Source organism: Coenobita brevimanus, chromosome 106, assembly GCF_032717465.1.
Source record: "Coenobita brevimanus isolate Jiangsu-jjx chromosome 106, ASM3271746v2, whole genome shotgun sequence".
Classification (NCBI taxonomy): Eukaryota; Metazoa; Arthropoda; class Malacostraca; order Decapoda; family Coenobitidae; genus Coenobita; species Coenobita brevimanus.
Genome location: NC_137059.1, coordinates 5,660,295 through 5,679,809, shown reverse-complemented (window position 1 = coordinate 5,679,809; position 19,515 = coordinate 5,660,295). Strand labels below are relative to the sequence as shown.

Below are 19,515 nucleotides of genomic sequence, written 5' to 3'. Positions count from 1 at the left end.
TGGGATATGTGTGGATATGGCAGTGTCAGGATGTGGTGGTAAGGAGAGTGTGTGAATGTGCGTTGTGGTGGAGAGGGTGTGTGGTGACAGAGTGTGGTGAAGATAAGGGTTGTGGTAGAGAATAATATGGAGAGGAGAAAAAGAGAAGCGAGGCAGATTCAGTGAGTGAGAGAGAGAGAGAGAGAGAGAGAGAGAGAGAGAGAGAGAGAGAGAGAGAGAGAGAGAGGGAGAGAGAGAGAAATAATGTAAACGAAGTAAGGCACGTTCATAGCCAGTCTACTTACTCTGATGCAAGTATTTTTATCCCACCATAGAGAACATTAAGTATATTTTTAGCCAATATTTTATACACCAAATCTAAACTACCCAGATGAACAGTGACCTAATGCCTTAACCTCTGACCCCTACGTTTGACCTTGACCTCTGATCGACCTGGCCAATACTCGATTCAATTCTCAATACACGAGAGAAAGTGATATGTAAAGTGGATCAAGCCTTCACGATACACACACACACACACACACACACACACACACACACACACACACACACACACACACACACACACACACAGAATAACCGACTCGATCACAATGACTTGGGTTAAAGGCATGGTTAAATGAAGAAGAGAAATTAATGTAACAATACTATGAATAATGAAAGACAAGGCAGGAAAAATTTAACCCAGGAACACACCTAACCTTTCGGAAGACACGGTAGGTTCATTTAGGATTTCGAGGGTTCCAATAGGCGATTTTATTGAGCTGATAAAAAACCCATAAACTCAAAAACAAACAAATAATAAAAACAACAACAACGACGGTGAAACTATCTTGAAAGCCTCAGTTCACAAATAAAGAGGCGAGGACTAGGTCTGATCGACGATTTTATTCAGCACGGAAAATGCCTCGTGTGTGTGTGTGTGTGTGTGTGTGTGTGTGTGTGTGTGTGTGTGTGTGTGTGTGTAGAGAAAGTGGGGTCTTGAGTAGCAAGGGATGGCAGGCTGGGGAGAGGATTTAGGTACAAAGGAGAGAGAGAGAGAGAGAGAGAGAGAGAGAGAGAGAGAGAGAGAGAGAGAGAGAGAGAGAGAGAGAGATTAATCTTTTAAGGACTTGTCTAGGGGAATCTATGGTACTTCAGTAAATGGGTTTATAATGACTGTCCTGCCACCCTGCATACCTCTGATGTGTGTGTGTGTGTGTGTGTGTGTGTGTGTGTGTGTGTGTGTGTGTGTGTGTGTGCTCCCTGCTCCCGTATTTCTTCTCTCCTCTCTCCTGTCTTGTCCTTCCTCTGTTTTTTCTCTCCGGCACCCTCTCTCTCTCTCTCTCTCTCTCTCTCGTACCTAAATCCTCGCCTCAACATGCCCTTCCTCTAACTAAGACCCCTCTTTCACACACACACACACACACACACACACACACACACACACACACACACACACACACACACACACACGCATTCTTTCTCTCTCTCTCTCTCTACATGTACACAATCACAGCGTCTCCCACACTGATTCTCACACAAACACATTCACTGTCACATTTACCTCTCTCTCTCTCTCTAAGCGTAGCGGGGAGCATATTATGTTAATGAGAGGCCGCCTTAAGCCCTGGGGGACCTCTACAAGTACACCTTCAATTTAACTCACCCTTACTACCACAACTACCACACCATACCACACCACACCACACCACACCACACCTAACCATGCTACCCTTGCCTACACCTCATCAGACCACACCTAACTACACAACTACTACACCTTACCTAACTAAACCTAACTATTGAGACAAACTACTCCATACTCAGCGACACATATCAACACTACACCTACTTGTAACTGGCTTAACTACACTACATCCCACAACACCTAAGAATACTACACCTACCACACTATCCTGAGCTCATCACTACCACCACACAAAGACACTTACACCCCTGCAGTACACGTATCCCCACACTACCACACAACATCACTACCACAAACACACCCTTACCACCACATCACTTCATCTTCCTACCACACGACCACCACATCACTACCACACCACCAAACACCACCACTACAACAGCACTTAACCAACCACACTCCTACCACCACCACACCACTCTCCATCACACAACCACACAACCTCACCACCACCCTGCCTAACCCTTTTGCTTTCCCTCATCTCCTCTCTCTCTCTCTCTCTCTCTCTCTCTAAATATATAACCCGTGGAGTCAAAAGGTTTCTCTCAATAAATTCATACATCACTCACAGAAACACCTATCTTCCCAACTCCACCTGAAGAAATTTGACAAGAGGCGAAACACAATGAAGCCCCCGTCTCTATTAGTGCGTGTTTCAGATGGTTTCAATTATTCCCTTATGTATTCGTCAAACTCTGGGATGATACTTGTGTGTCTGGCTGTACGTAAAAATAAAAGCGTTGTCGGACTGAAGGGGTTAAAACTGCCATCCCTCCATCTTGACTACGGAGCTATTAATGAGACGTAAACACTGTGCTAGTCACGAAGAAGTGCTATGGGATGGATGTAGAGCCGTAGTACTGTATTCTACATTCAGCTACAGGAAATGAGGTGCAAAAGGACGAAAGATTCCGCCAACTTAAGGTGAATGAACTACAGATCTTCCACAAAAATAAATAAATAAATAGATAAATACAGCAATAAATAGATAGACAGACAGACAGATAAAGAGACAGACAGATAAATGAATAAATAAATAACTGACAGGCGCTTCGGGTGCGTTCGTGAAGAGAAGGATTTGTATGCGTTTATTTCCTACAAGACGAACCCTTTCAATCCGATGACCCCTTGTACCGTCTTATCCTACTTACATACGATTATATTCAGTCCTATTTTACCTCAACTGAGATATTGAGAGAGAGATGCTTCGGATGTCCAGAGAGCGAGAGGAAAAAATAAATCGCTAAGGAAGAGGCGTTACGAAGCTTCTTAATCCATTTTTAGATACACTTTAATTTCCCACAACCAGAGATATCCACACAGATGCCTTGGATGTGCATGGGAAGAGGTAATGTGCAGGATAAGTCGCTAGGGAAGAGGTGTTAGGGAACCGTAAGTTGCAGTGGCCCTGGTGGTGGGCAGGCGATGATTCTGGAAGCTTTAACACACACACACACACACACACACACACACACACACACACACACACACACGCGCCGAGCAAAACGTAACACCCCTTCTCCCTTTGCAAGCGAGGGTGTAATGACTAGCGCAGTAAAGATGAAATACACAAATCCACCCAGACCTAGAGCCAACCAACCATCTAATTCCTCCCTTTGCTCTTCCCTAGGCCAGAGAAAGGCATATTCATAAAAGATTCTCTCTCTCTCTCTCTCTCTCTCTCTCTCTCTCTCAGGGCACGTCCGTCACTTTACTCTCTCACGCATCACATAAAAATCATCTTCGGACAGAGAAACATACCAAGCCTCTCTCACCTTACGAATATTAGCCATCAAAGGAAAGTGACAAACAGATGAGGTCAATTATTACGTGATCTTTCGTATCTACGGGCAGAGAAACGTACCAAGATCTGTAGTCTCGCAGGTAAAGAAGGCACCCCAACATCCTTTCCTAAGCGATTTATTTTGTTTATTACATCTCGTCGTCCTCTTCTGTGTTACTCAAATCATTCACCATACTCTGCATAAAGAACGTACAAAACGGTATTAGTCAAAGCCACAAATAAATCGGTCAGGAAGAGGTGTTAGGGAACTTCCTTAACTGAAGACAATGGGAGACCAGGCCACTCTCAACTTAGAAATATTAGCCAATAGAGGAAAGTGCGATAAGTAGATAAAATATTAGGCGAACATTTGTGTCTATCGGCAAAGATGCATACCATGACTCTCTCAACTTAGGAGTATTAACCAGCAGAGGGAACTGAGAACCAGAAGAGGTGTTTTAGCCATCAGAGGGAAGTAAGAAGCAGAAGAGGGATATTAGCCAGCAGAGGGAAGTAAGAAGCAGAAGAGGGATATTAGCCAGCAGAGGGAAGTGAGAAGCAGAAGAGGGATATTAGCCAGCAGAGGGAAGTGAGAAGCAGAAGAGGGATATTAGCCAGCAGAGGGAAGTGAGAAGCAGAAGAGGGATATTAGCCAGCAGAGGGAAGTGAGAAGCAGAAGAGGGATATCAGCCAGCAGAGGGAAGTAAGAAGCAGAAGTATATTAGCCAGCAGAGGGAAATGAGAAGCAGAAGAGGTATATTAGCCAGCAGAGGGAAGTGAGAAGCAGAAGAGGTATTTTAGCCAGAAAGGGAAGTGAGAAGCAGAAGAGGTATTTTAGCCAGCAGAGGGAAGTGAGAAGCAGAAGAGGAATTTTAGCCAGCAGAGGGAGGGGAGAAGCAGAAGAGGTGAACAATTAGGTAAACTTTCGTGTCCAACTGTACCTAGTGGTCTTGGTGGTGCCTGAACACTGGCTTTTGTGTACATGCATTATGAACAAGGCTACTCTCCACCTGCGCAGTACCTCATCGATAATTGACACACACACAGGCTTTTATGAACTTTTGAAATGTTATCGGGGACAAAAGACTCTCTCTCTCTCTCTCTCTCTCTCTCTCTCTCTCTCTCTCTCACATCTTCTTCTCCCCTCCTCCTCTTTCATTTTACACACCCCTCTCTCATCTTCCCTTCTCCCCACCCCGTCCCTTCTTCCCCCTCCCAGCACCAGAAAGCCACCCCTCACTTAGCCTTTCAATCTTTCATGGTCGTCCACAAACTACAGTGTTACTCCCGTCACTGCTTCCCTGCTTCCCCTTGTGTGTCCCCCTCCCCTCACCCTGCCCCTTCCCCTCACCTTCCCCTCCCCAGCTCACTTAACTACTTCATCCTAGCCTCTCACTTTAATGCCTCACTCTCCCCTCGCCTCCCCTCACCCTCGCATCGTTCTCTTCCCTACCTGCGCCAATCTCCCTGCCTCACCTTTCGTCCTTTGCCTTACTCCACCTCTCCTACCCTGCCTCACCCTCACGTCCTTCTCTCCTTCCCTCACCCCTCGCTACCCTGCTTCTCTCCCCTCCCTGCCTTCCATCACACTTTCTCCCCTGATTCACTAAACCACCACCTTCTTCCCCTACCTTCCCTCCCTTAACTCACTCTCCCTCACCCTTCCTCACTCTAGCATTCTTCCCTTTCATACCTCACTCATCCATACTTCCCCTTTCACAACTGTCTTCTTCCTCCTTCCCTCACCTTTCCCTACCCTTCCTTACTTCCACAACTTTATACTATCTTCCTCATCCCTGCCTCACTTTCCTACCCTGCCTCAATTCTACTTTTTTCTGTACCTGCCTCACCCCCAACCCTGCCTCACCTCTATATTTTTCTGTACCTGCCTCACCCCTGCCACCCTCCCTTGGCCTGCCTCACCTCTGCGTCTTTCAGTACCTGCCTTACCCCTGCCACCCTCCCTTGGCCTGCCTCACCTTTACATTTTTCTGTACCTGTTTCACCCCTGCCACCCTCCCTCGGCCTGCCTCACCTTTGCATCTTTCTGTACCAGCCTCACCCCTTCCACCCTCCCTTAGCCTGCCTAACCCCTGCACCTTTTTGTATCTGCCTCACCCCTGCCACCCTCCCTTGGCCTGCCTCACCTTTACATTTCTCTGTACCTGCCTCACCCCTGCCTCCCTTCCCTAGCCTGCCCCTAAGCCTGACAGTGCATATAATCCAGTCAATCAGTCAGGAAGGGATGGGTGGGTGGCCAGGTGAGGGAGGGGTGAGGGGGTTGGAGGCCAAAGAAGAGAGTGGGCCAGTTTGTGAGGATTTACATGGCCAATACGCAGGTGTTCACGTGGCCACAGCTGTCGACGGGCCACCAAAAGGTCGTGGGATCAATTTAGGAAGTTAAAAGGAATAGTTTGGGGATCTGAATTACACTGCACTGATATTATTCTCTTTCTCTCTCTCTCTCTCTCTCTCTCTCTCTCTCTCTCTCTCTCTCTCTCTCTCTCACACACACACACACACACACACACTGAATCCACAACACCAGACCATAATGTGATATTCCTACAAAACTTACACAGACATCCAGATCTCACGGAGGGGCTTCCTATCCAATGTTCAGAGTGAGCCGAAGGAAAAAAACAGTCAACTACAGAATTCCTCACACAACACTGCACATGAGGTCCTAAAAACTACAGTGTTAGGAAAATTACTAAGTGGAAGTAGTGATTTAGTGAGGAAAATGATCTCCATGTTAAAATACCCCCGTTAAGGATATAAGTAAGTATTATATTGTACCTCCTGTCACTAGTATACTGTATATGTATTAAAATTTACAAGCACTTTAGAGAAATGAATGATATACTGAAAGCTATACTTTTGTGAGTTTTTCAGCCCCCGTCCTTCGATGTATATCCTCCCTCACACACACACACACACACACACACACACACACACACACACACACACACACACACACACACACACACACACACACTAATAAGCAATGACGTGTAAGGGGGAAAATTATTACTATATTAAACAACCAGCCTAAAGTGAACAAAAAATAATGTTACGTGAAAAAAGTGTTAAGTGAAACCATGCTAAAATGAATTACAGTTCTCGATAATTGTGTTCTAGGTTTCTATTGCGTTTTCATTTTTGTTATATTTCTTTATATTTTACAGCTGCTTTCTTCACGTATCTTATAATTAATTCTTATATTGTTTCCTTTACTTTCTTCCACTGATTTCGTCTTCCCAAATCGATCTCTATTATGATATTTCTTATTTACTCCATCTTTACCGATTTGATTCTCTCTCTCTCTCCTTCTTCCCACTTCTCTCTCTCCCTCCCATTCCCTCCCCAGCTACCCTTTCCGATTCTGTCTTCCTTTTCCTCCATACACACAGTCCCCCTCCCTTCCTCCCATCTCTCCCTTCTACGCCCTCTTTTTAATCTCCCTATTTTCATACATTTTCCCTCCCTCCCATCCCATTTCCCCTTCCCTCTATCCAACCACACTCCCTCTCCTTCCCTCCTCATCTTCCCAATGCCCTTTCCTCCATCCAGTCACATACTCCCCCCCTCTCTCTTCCTCTCTCCCCCTCCTCCTCCTCCTCCTCTTTCTACTCTTCCTCCACTTATACACTCCCCCTCCTTTCTTCTCCCCCGACCTCCCCCTTCATCATATACCCCTCTTCCCTCCCCTCCCCCTCCACTTACATATTCCTCTCCCCTCAACCACAAATATCCCCTCCACACACACACCCTTTCTTCCACATTCCCTCCCCTCTTCTTTCAATCTCTTCCCCCCCACACTATATTTCCCCTCCCCCTCTTCCTCCTCTCCCAATCTCCCTTCCCTCCATTACCCTTCTCCCTTCCCTACTCCACTCCTCCTCCTTTCTTTTCCTTCCTTCCCCTCCCTTCCTCCCCTTCCCTATTCTTCCTCTCCCCCCCCCTGTTCCTTTCCCCTTTCTCCCCTCCCCTCTTTTTCCTCTCCCAATCCCCCTCCCCTCCATTCCCTTCTCCCCCATTCTTCCTTCCTTCCCTTTTCCCTCCTCTCCCCTCCCCACACTTCCCCTTCTTACCCTCCATCACACAAAAAACCCAGCCCTAATTCCGTCTAACATTAAGAGCAGAGTGGCGTGTGTGTGTGTGTGTGTGTGTGTGTGTGTGTGTGTGTGTGTGTGTGTGTGTGTGTGTGTGTGTGTGTGTGTGTGTGTGTGTGTGTGTGTGTGTGTGTGTGTGTGTGTGTGTGTGTGGGGATATGAGGGTAGGAGTGAGGGGGGTCTGAGGGGTGTGGTGGAGGGGACTGTGATGGGGAGGACAAGGTAGGGGAAATGGGGAAGGGGTTGGGGTGGGGTAAGGGAAGGGGGCTGGGGTGGGGTAAGGGAAGGGGGCTGGGGTGGGGTAAGGGAAGGGGGCTGGGATGGGGTAAGGGAAGGGGACTGGGGTGGGGTAAGGGAAGGGGGCTGAGGTGGGGTAAGGGAAGGGGGTTGAGGTGGGTTTGGGGAGGGGGGTTGTTTTAAATCTCCATCTATATGCACGTGGGACACAGCCTTGTCAGTCTCTCACCCAAAATGTGGACAGTTTTTTTTTACTATTCTGTCTGTCTGTCTGTCTGTCTGTCTCTGTCTCTGTCTCTGTCTCTGTCTCTGTCTCTCTCTCTCTCTCTCATTTTTTGCCCTAATACGTTTTGTGTGTAATGCAGATATATATGTAACGAGATCCCCAGGTGTGTTTGTATATTACTGTCTATACATATATTTAAACACCAGTAATTCCAAAGGCCTCATTAATACAACTACAAACACACCTTCCATGGTTCTAGAAAGTTTGTAAGACAAATATAAGCAGAGTAATAAACGTAATGTAATAAGAAGATACCATACTACTGCTACAATGCCAAATCTAAAAAAATAATAATAATAATAAAAATAAATAAATAAAATACAGGATACTACAAAGCATCTCATTTCATGTACATTATATATTTACGTCTGGAGTCGCCCTATATCTGCTTGTCTTCCCTAAAATAGCTTCATCCGTTCTATATGCAATGAATTTCCAAGTACCATTTCTTCCCACTCCTCCCAGACCTTGATATAAAATTCTCAAATAACTTCACTTCTTTCTCATTCCCTCCTCTTTTCCATTCGCATGGCTCTGTAGCCGCTTCTTCCTCTGAACGTGATCACTCGAATTTTTGTTCTAACTCTATTCTGGATGATGCTAGAGCTGTTTCGCCTTCACGCCCCCCTCCCCTTCACCGACTCCCCCTACCAGTCACACATATTCCTGCTCACACTGGCTTTAATATTAATGAGCAGTAATTTTGATGGGGTCCCTCATGTTACTCTCAACTGTGCTTTCGTGCTATGACCCTGCCTAGACAAATTCCTTCTCCTCTATCTTTTAAATTGCATCTTTCTCTCTTCCTGGAAACTTACTCATTCAACCCGTTCCGAAAATGAGTGACTATATCCCCCTCACATTCGCTCAATTGCCTCAACACAAACATTTTGAAGCTATCTGGCAACAATGAAGGTATGGTCGGGTAGTACAGAAGATAAATACGTAAGAGGGAAATCGTACTACGCGAAGCTGCCCCTTTGACTGGCGAGGCGGGAACGTGAAGTAAGTGTGTGAGATAATGTATGCATGGAGTGGGGGGCGGTGGGTGTCCAACAGGTCGGCGCTGGACATAAAGTCTTCACACTTTGTACCGCACCACTGGGCTTTATGGGAGGTCAAGGGTCCCTGTTCCCATCCGCTTTATATAGCTTTCTTACACGTCTTCCTAAGTTAAGTATTTTGCCTACGACACATTAAGATGATGCTAGAGAGGGACGTAAAGATAACCTGTCACTACGATTCATGAGACGTCAAAGGCCCTATCCTCGTCGAGTTACAGTGGAGTTCTTACACTTCTTCCTTAGTGCTTCCGTTTGTTTACTATGCCAAAGGTCGCGTCCACACCAGATGCTTGCTGGCGCGGAAGGGAAATGTGGATCACTGTAAACCATAGAACCTTTCGCGCCCACACTTGTCTGCCCACCCCATCCACAAATTCTTCTCTCCCTTCCATTTTTCTAAGTGAAATTTTTACACACACACACACACAAACCTACTACTTCTGACCCACATCATCACCCACTACCACTCACTTCTCTCTGTCTCCAACCAATACGTTCACCCACTCCTGTATATTTATAGGAGCAATATTTGACACGAACATAACCACCTATCTACAATGCCCATCCTCACAGGGTGTACTCCCCCCATTATATCCCACCAACCATCACCATATTAGCTCATCCCTCGCTTTCCCCCTAGCCCCATCATACGTAATAAATATTTAGAACAATATAATTAATCAATGAAATAAAATAACAATCCTGTGTATTCAACATTAACGACTTCCCATCCAGAAATCAGTCACGATATGTCTTACATTTTACACATGGCTTCATATACCTTGTTACAATATGCCAAAGGTGAACTGAAATTACCTAAGTTAAAAACAGGAAAAAAAGGCCTGATTTTCAAATGATTATCATAAACCTGACTTACCTGGACGTCACAAGACCTAACTTGATCCCTATTGTAAAGTGAACCCGAATTAAGGACATGAAGCAGCACTTACTGTTTTCTCAACCGCTCCCTTACACCAACTCACCTGGAAGGGGAAATAAGTATGCTTAATACACTACACACAGTTACTGCACTCCTGTAAATTATAAGCATATAAATAGATAAATATAAAGACACACACACACACACACACACACACACACACACACACACACAGAGATACGCACAAAATTAGAGAGAGAGAGAGAGAGAGAGAGAGAGAGAGAGAGAGAGAGACAGACAGACAGACAGAGTTGTGGAAACTTCGGCTGGAATTTATTTCGAGTTATGACTTTATCTGAAGTAACCCCAGGTGATCGGAACTGACCTAACTGGACTGGATTTAACCTACCTGAACCTGAAATGACCTGAAAGACCTTATACTGATCCGAATGGGTCTGCATGAGTGTAGAAGAGTTTGAAGTTATATGTATACACCGGAAATAACCTGACTGGACTGGGATGGGTCATGTGGGTGCTGCTGCCGTGGCCCCAGGCTCATCTCGATGTGAAGCCGGTGGACTGCAGACTGACCATGCCCTTCTGCACTCTATCGTCCAGGGACTTTGTAGCAGCGGGCAGAGGAGTCGCCCTGTTATATCGGTGCCACCAAGTGAAGGTGTCCCTCCTCAGCACGTGAATGGATATGAAGAACCAGCATGGGTAAGAAACGGCCTAAATTTACCACTGGAATAAATTACCGCCAATCAGGTCACACGTGAAACACGCCAATCTGATACTTCTTCAGACGCTCAAGTCGGCATGACGCTGACCTGCACCTGACGAAAGCTCTTATTCAATGTTGGGATGATAGCACTCGACCTTAAGGAAAAATGGTGCCCAGATATGAACGCAAAGCATCACACATGGATAATCTTAATTGTTTCTCAAGTAGTATCTCTTTATTCTTACATAACATTATAGGCAATCTCTCCTCCAATGTAACACTCAGGTACTCTATCAGCATGCAGGAGACGGCGGCCTTAATCACAGAGCTGATATTTTTAAGCAAATAATGTTCACTCTTATCTTTCTTATCTACAGTTCTGGGTGACTCGGAGGGCAGTGCTGAGGTGGTGAATATGGCGCCAACACATTCATTCCGAGGACATTATTCATACTTAATTCATGCCTCCACCAGATATGATAATTCACCTTGACAGGCTTTTTGCAACTGAAGATGTTTATACAACCTTCTTTACCTCTATATTAAGACTCTTCCCTAAGCTTCATAACACTGTCTGAAGGTAACAAGGATATTATCTTAAATCCGTCTCATGGTCAGGACAACTCTTACCATTTTATTCCGGCTAGCACCATTTATATTCAACCAAGAGTCGAAGGAAGCCAAAAGTGTCAAGATACATTCGTGTACTGGTGTCACCTCTCATGCTCGGGACAACTCTTTCTTTATTCCAGCTGAATGGGTCATAGGAGCTCGTGTTAACATATTCTTGTGTTGTTCAGGCAGCACGTGTAATCCAGTCGTCCCACTACGAGCTGGAGTACGTGTTGGGACGTAAAATCATCTTCATATGTACGGCACGTGGCAACCCCAGACCCCGCATCACGTGGTACAAGGATGGTGTGGAGCTATATGCACATAACTACTTTCAGGTCAGTTACATTTAGCACTATTACATTTATTGGAGGGAATGGAGAATGAAAGGCTGACTAAGAGGGTGTATGTAGGTGAAGTGGAAGGAGGGAGAGTGAGGAGGAGAGTGAGGATGAGGTGGAGGGATGGAATTGAGAGGTATAAGAGGAAGGGGAAAGTGAGCTGGGGAAAGGGCAGTCAAATGGTGGATGACAGAGCGACTTGGGGGCGTTTTGTCTGCGGCCAGCCTTTGCGGAATTAGGGCGTCGGGCTATAGATACATAGATGGACAGATAGGTAGACAGACAGATAGACAGATAGCCATTTATTTCAGCACTAGGTCATACTATCATTGCATCACTCTTAAACTCACAATCACTCTTATAACTAACATTACAAGACGCAAGGATGGTGTGAAACTGTATACACATTATTTCCACGTTACTTATCACACTAATCAATATCACAATCATACTCACACTTATATTTGTTCTTACTATTCACACTTATAATCACACCTGTATTCATTATCATATTCATATTTAGTCACACTTATATTCACACTAATTGTACTTATACTCACTTATATTCACACTTATTGACATATACTCTGATACCAACTCCGCGTCACCAAGATAAAGACGGTGTGGATCTGTTCTGATACATTCACATCACACACACAGTACACACCACTCTTGTATTCATTCTCTCTCTCCATCTCTTTATATCCCTCACTTTATATTTTTTTTTACCTCAGCATATTCACTGAGGTATATCATTTGGACCAACGTCAGATTAATTTATTTAGTAAAGGAAGACACCCACTATATACAACAGGAATGCACAATATTTTTCTAACCAGGGGCTAAACTTATCTGACAACACCTCGGAGACAGGCTCATGTCATATCTATTTGTCTATCTACCATCTGTCTATCCATCTATCTACCGCCAGACGCCTTAATCTCATAAAGGGTGGCCACAAATAAATTGCCTCCACGTCACTCTATCTTCTGTCATCTGGCCGCCATTTCTTCAACTTATACCCCCATTTCTTATATACCTTTACATCCCATCCTCGGCCTTCCCCTCCCCCTCCCCTTACCCAACTGACACTCTCCTTATCAGTCTCTCATTCTCCATCCTCTTCATATGACCGAACCATGCACATCCACACCAACACCACAGCGCTCCTTCACTTCCTTATTTGTCTGTCTGTCTGTCTCTCCACGCAACTCCACGTGCGAAATTGGTGCACCAAGAATCGGTAGTGGAGGGATTACACTACACTCATTTCACTTTTACTTGGCCTAAAATTGCCATCTCTCCAACTTCAAATTGAGATGCAACACGATAAATACTAAAATACAGTGCTAGTCACGAAGAAGTGCTACGATAAATACTCAGAGCCTTACTATTATCTTATTCTGCCACTGAACTACGTGAAATGTGCAGCATAAGGACGAAAATCTGGGCCAAGTCAAGGTGAAAGAACTATGGTGACTCATCTATTTGGGGTGAGACCAGAGATTTGTAGTGGTCGTTAGCTTATATGAGGTAGTTGGGACACAAGGAGCGAATGACGAGGGAGAGACTGACGAGGGGAGTGTCTGAGAATAAGGTGCGTGAGAGGAAAGGAGAGGGACACCGAGAACGAGGTGGAGCTGTAAGCTGAGTATCACTGAATGCTGCACCAGGCAAGCTATGGGAGATCAACTGAAATACAAGAAGACAGACAGCTAGGTCGAGAGATGGATATAGATGAGGCACACATAGATAGACAGGCAGGTAGACAGAACTAGACAAACAGGTAGGTAGACAGTGATACAGAAAGATAGCTAGAGAGATTGATGAACAGAATTTAGGCACGTTCAGACCCTCGAGGGCCGGACAGACATTGTCTTTTTACTTACAAACAGGATATTCTGGCCAGTGTTACACCTCCACCGGGACCAATGTTAGGTATGGCGGTAATTCGATAAGTCGTGGCCACCGGGGGTCCTGCACAACGACGCTATGCACAGCCACAGGTTTAACTCAAGACCAAAATTGTGCACAGAGGTAAACATCTCTCAAAACTAGCTTTTATGTAAGGTGGGGCTCCCCTGTCACCCCAAAGAGGATGGGGAGGAGAGTGATGTGTATATACAAACTAGAAAAAGGTTGAGAAAAGAATTTGGATGCAGGAATAGAGGCACAATGGATGAGAGAGAGTGAGGGGAGGGAAGGAAAGACAAATGGTACGAAAGAGACCGTGTAGCGAGAATGGGGAGAAAAAAGATGAATGCAGGAAGGAGGGCAGCAGAGGGGAGGAGAGAGAAAAGCCTGGGTGGGGAGAGGTAGGGAAGGGGAGGGGAGGGAGGGCAGGAGGAGCCAGGAAATGAAGTGGAGTGCAGGAAGAACCAGAAAGCAATCCCCCCATCACCTCCCCTCACCCTCTTCCCCCTTACTCTCCCCTCACCCCTTACCCCCCTCACCTCTGACCTCCTCCTCACTCTTTACCCCCACCTCACCCCTATAATTCTCTCCCCCCTTCACCTTCTCCTCACCCCTCACCTCTATCTCTCATCTCAATCACCTATTATTTCTCTTCTCACTTACCACTCATCTCCAACTTCCTTCCCTCTCGCTCTTCTCTCCATCTCACCCCTTCCCCTTACAATCGTTCTCTCTCTCTCTCTCTCTCTCTCTCCTTCAGTACGGCGACATTTTTATTTCTTTATGCTTCCTTATTACGACCTCCCATTTTATTCACTTCCACAATATTTTCGTCCTGTTGTCGCTAAATTTCCGTAGCTCACGGTGGAGAAACGCCAATATTACGCCAAGTTAAAGTGAACAAGGGGTAGCATACTCAGTGAAATTTTTACACACACACACACACACACACACACACACACACACACACACACACACTAGTAAAGGTGATGGTGGTTTAATAAAGGATGTATCTAACCCTCAGCTCAATAAAGTCGCCTTCGGATTAGTTCTGTTGCTGCTAAATTTCAGAGTTTTTATTCATTAAGGATTTTCGACCTTGAAGAGTTGGATATGTGGCTGGTTTTCCTCTACTCCTTCAGTATGTGAGGCTAGAAGGAGCTACAATAATAATAATAATAATAATAATAATAATAATAATAATAATAATAATAATAATAATAATAAGCAGCTATAGATTTGGAGCGTGGAAATCGCAGACGTAATAGGAAGAGGAAAACGTATCTGTAAAATAGTAAGTGCAGTACTGTAAAAAAAAAAAAAAAAAAAAAAAAAAAAACTTACCTTGTATGGAAAACAAAACAGTTCACAGGAAGCCATGTCACTAATCGTTTTGTTTTCCACACTAGGTAATTTTTTTTTTTTTTTTTTTACAGTACTGCACTTACTATTTTACAGACAATTTTTCCTTTCTTACTCCTACCTCATTCATTTTAGTTTTTATTACTGATTTACAAACACGGTGTTTTAATGGACTTCGTTTTTGTACCTTCACGTTTTTAGTCTTGTTTTGATTGTTATAACATATAAAAATCTTAACTGTGTATATTTTTTGATTGTAGATTTTGCTCTGAAGATGGAATAAGTATCTTCCGAAACGTCAGCAAATAAAGAGCCTAATTTGGCATGATGTTTGTGTTCTGCCTGGTGATCCTCTTCCAAATAATAATAATAATAATAATAATAATAATGATGATATTGATGATGATGGTGATGATGATGATGATGATGATGATGATGGCGTTCGTGATGATGATGATAATAATAAGAAAATGACAAAAACGAATAAATGAAAGAATACTACTACTAATACTACTACTACTACCACTACACTACTACTACCACTACTATTAACAACAACACTAACAAAAACAATAATAACAATAAAAACAAATAAAAATAAAGACACATCGTACTGGTTTAAAGAAAGACAAAAGTAAAAATGCTTGAGGGAAAAAATATAGTCAGTTTTTTGGCCGTGAGAGGAAATAGCTTGGTGGTGATAGTGGTGGTGATAGTGGTGGTGATAGTGGTGGTGAGGAGAGCCATTTGTGTGGTGGGGAGGGCATGGGGGACGTATTCATAAACCCTCTTAGACCCTAGTGTTTATAAATCTACCTAAGAGTCCATAACTTCTACATGTTTACATATTATCTCTCAGTATCCATGGTTACGTGGGTGTGTATGATGCAGAACGACACCCCTGCCAGGCTACACACACACACACACACACACACACACACACACACAGGCAAACCACATTACACTATAACAAATTGAGTTGGACTTCAAGGTTGTCAACATGCTCTAATTTTACCATAACAACATTACGTATAGCACTGACGGTGGTGGTGCTACAGTCACATACAAGAGTTAGCTGAATATATCACCTCTCCTACTTCTCCCTTTCCCCTATAGGCTACTCCAAAGCTGAGAATGGCTTGGTATGACTGGCCATAGATGATTCCCATTCTCTGGTCAATACTCGTGGTTCACCTCTCACATATATTTCGGCAATATATCTAACACTTAATATATAAAAAAACACTGCCAAAAGGTGCATGACGAAAATATACAAACACACAAACTTACCTCTGGACTGCCAACAGGTACAAGAGTGTAATATACAAACACACAAACATACCCCTTCACTGCCAGTAAGTACAAGAGTAGAATATACAGACTCATAAACTACCTCCTCCACTGCCACCACAATTTACACCCCCACAAACTAACCCCTCCACTGCCAACACAATATACACACCCAAAAACCCACAAACTAACCCCTCCACTGCCAACACAATATACACCCCCACAAACTAAACCCTCCACTGCCAACACAATATACACCCCCACAAACTGACCCCTCCACTGCCAACACATTACACAAACCCACAAACTAACCCCTCCACTGCCAACACATTACACAAACCCACAAATTAACCCCTCCACTGCCAACACATTACACAAACCCACAAACTAATCCCTCCACTGCCAACATATTACACAAACCCACAAATTAACCCCTCCACTGCCAACACATTACACAAACCCACAAACTAACCCCTCCACTGCCAACACAATATACACACCCAAAAACCCACAAACTAACCCCTCCACTGCCATCACAATATACACCCCCACAAACTAAACCCTCCACTGCCAACACAAAATACAAACCCACAAACTAACCCCTCCACTGCCAACACAATATACAAACTCACAGACCCACAAACTAACCCCTCCACTGCCAACACAATATACACACCCACAAAGCCACAAACTAACCCCTCCACTGCCAACAGGTGCATGAGTGGGAGATCGGCCGCCACAAACTGAAAAGCAAGATGGAGATTGACCCCGCAACACTGATGGACGTGGGTTACTATGAGTGTCAAGCCAACAACCCACACGCCGTTGACCACAGGGGGTTCAGGTTCAGTATTTATAAGGGTTCTTGAGCTTAACTTGTGGATAAAAGTGGGTATTTATACTTGTCTTCACTTATATACAGAGCGACCAGAGGGATTAAGGATTTGTATTTATAAAGCTTCTTGAACTTAAACTTGTACATAAGAGTGACTTTGTATTTAACTCATATACACAGCTGACTACAGGGAGGGTCCAATATTTAGAAAGATTCTTGAACTTAACTTGTGAATAAGAGTGACTTTGTTCTTCGCTTAACTCATATACAGCTGACCACAGGGATTTAGTCAATATTTATAGAGATTCTTGAACTTAACTTGTGAATAAGAGTGACTTTGATCTTTGCTTAACTCATATACAGCTGACCACAGGGATTTAGGGTTAATATTTATAGAGATTCTTGAACTTAAACTTGTAAATAAGAGTGACTTTGTTCTTTGCTTAACTCATATACAGCTGACCACAGGGATTTAGAGTCAATATTTATAAAGATTCTTGAGCGTTACTTGCGGATAAAAGTGACTGTTTATACCCGTGTTTTCATTCATACTGCTGCCAAAATTGTGTCTGATCGCCTGTTTGTATCTCTTGCCTCACATAGCTACCAAACTTGTATAAAGGAATGCTAGTTTATTCCTCTAACATTGCTACCAAAAGCGTGCAAATAATTCCTTCTCTATCCCCTCGTCTTCACCTCTACTGCTACCAAAACTGTGTGAAGACTGCTGGTTCATTCCTCTCCCTTCACTCATATAGCTACCAAACTACAAAAAATTACATTATTATTCCTTTGTCTTCACTCATACACCTACCATAACTCAGTTCAATATTGTCTGCCTATTTTTTTCTTTATCTTCATTCCCATAGCTACCAAAATTGTTAGAGACTGCATATGTATTTATTTCTCTTCACACTTGTAGCTCCCAAAATCGTGTAAAACTTTATTTGCTTCCTCCTTTGTCTTTAGTCATTAATTTACCAGACTTGTGGAAAAGAATGCGTATATATCTCTTTGTCTTCACACATACATATACCTAATACCGTATAGAGAATTTGTTTATATTTCTTTATTTTCACTCATACAGTTACCAAATTCTGTAGAGGATGGCGTGTTCATTGCTTATTCTTCACTTATAATGCTAACACACACACACACACACACACACACACACACACACACACACACACACACACACACACACACACACACCAGCTAAATCAGAGTGAATATTAAAGTAAAAGTGTAAGACCCATAAGTTCTTCAGCTTCACCTATGTATAATATTGCTTGCTTATATATTGATGTCCACTCAGGCAGCTTACAAAGTGTCTATACTCTTTTCACCTTAACTTGGCCCAGATTGTCGTCCTTTGGCACCTTATTTCACGTAGTTTAGAGGCAGAAAAAATACTACGGCTCTGTGTCCTCTCCATGGCACTTCTTCATGACTAGCATCATATTCAAGTGTTAATCTATTGTTGCAACTCAGCATGCAAGATGGAGAGAAGTCAAGTTTGGGCCAAGTTAGAGTAAAAGGGGTATAGAAATGTGGAAATAAAAAATAGTAAGGGTTTTTGAAGAATTATATGAACGTATTAAAGTTGTGTTCAGTGTAAAGATGCAACATATGATTAGATTTATTTCTCGTGAACAATTCCTAACAAAGCGAAATCAAGACATTTTTATATATATCTCCACAGAACCCAGTACACCGCGGGAATATAGTGCCTCCCAGTATCCCACCAGTACACCCTCACCCCCACCACCAGCCTGGAAACAAGACAACAGACTGGGGGTGGGGTGTCCCAGTACAGCCAAGACCCATCCCTCTTGTCTCCCAGTTCACCTCCCGTCTGCTACCAACACCCCACCAGTCCAACATTACCGGACCGGGCACAGGACGACATACTGGTGTGGTGTGACTCCCCGTACTGTCAAGGCCCTTTCCTGCTGTCTCCCAGTACCCCACCGGTCCACCAGCAACACCCCACCGGTCCAACATCACCACCAGACTGGGACTAAGACGACAGACTGGTGTGATGTGTCTCCCGGTAGTTTTCAAAGCCACTCCTGTTGTCTCCCGGTACACTCCACCAGTACACCACCACCAGTCCACCCCTAGATATTGCTAAGAGTCCCACTTCACTTCAGAAACACTTAAGGTCAAGGTGTCGTCCACTTACTCTAGCTGGTGTGTGTGTAGAGGTTATGGTCTTGTGTGTAGAGATGTGTTTTCCCTACACCCCCTTCCACCCCTCTCATCCACCTGCCCTAGATATGTTTGTACTCCACCATACCCCACTTCCCCTTTCTCCACTTACCCTAGTTGCTGTTAGTAAAATCTGTACCTCCTTCCCCTTCCACTTAATCATCCACTTAC

The 19,515-nt window shown here is 44.1% G+C and overlaps 2 protein-coding genes across 2 annotated transcripts in view; one reads left to right on the top strand and one right to left on the bottom strand.

Annotated features, from left to right (window-relative positions):
- LOC145416416 (immunoglobulin domain-containing protein oig-4-like) overlaps positions 1–18,860 on the top strand; it is an 89,567-nt gene extending 70,707 nt beyond the window's left edge. Inside the window, exons 3-5 of the mRNA XM_080285363.1 lie at positions 11,580–11,729; positions 17,012–17,142; positions 18,836–18,860. Of these exons, the coding sequence (XP_080141489.1) occupies positions 11,580–11,729; positions 17,012–17,142; positions 18,836–18,860 (306 nt within the window). The remainder of the gene's footprint in view (positions 1–11,579; positions 11,730–17,011; positions 17,143–18,835) is intronic.
- The window catches only part of Plod (procollagen lysyl hydroxylase), a 403,871-nt gene that overhangs the window by 168,739 nt on the left and 215,617 nt on the right, over positions 1–19,515 (bottom strand). The window lies entirely within an intron of this gene.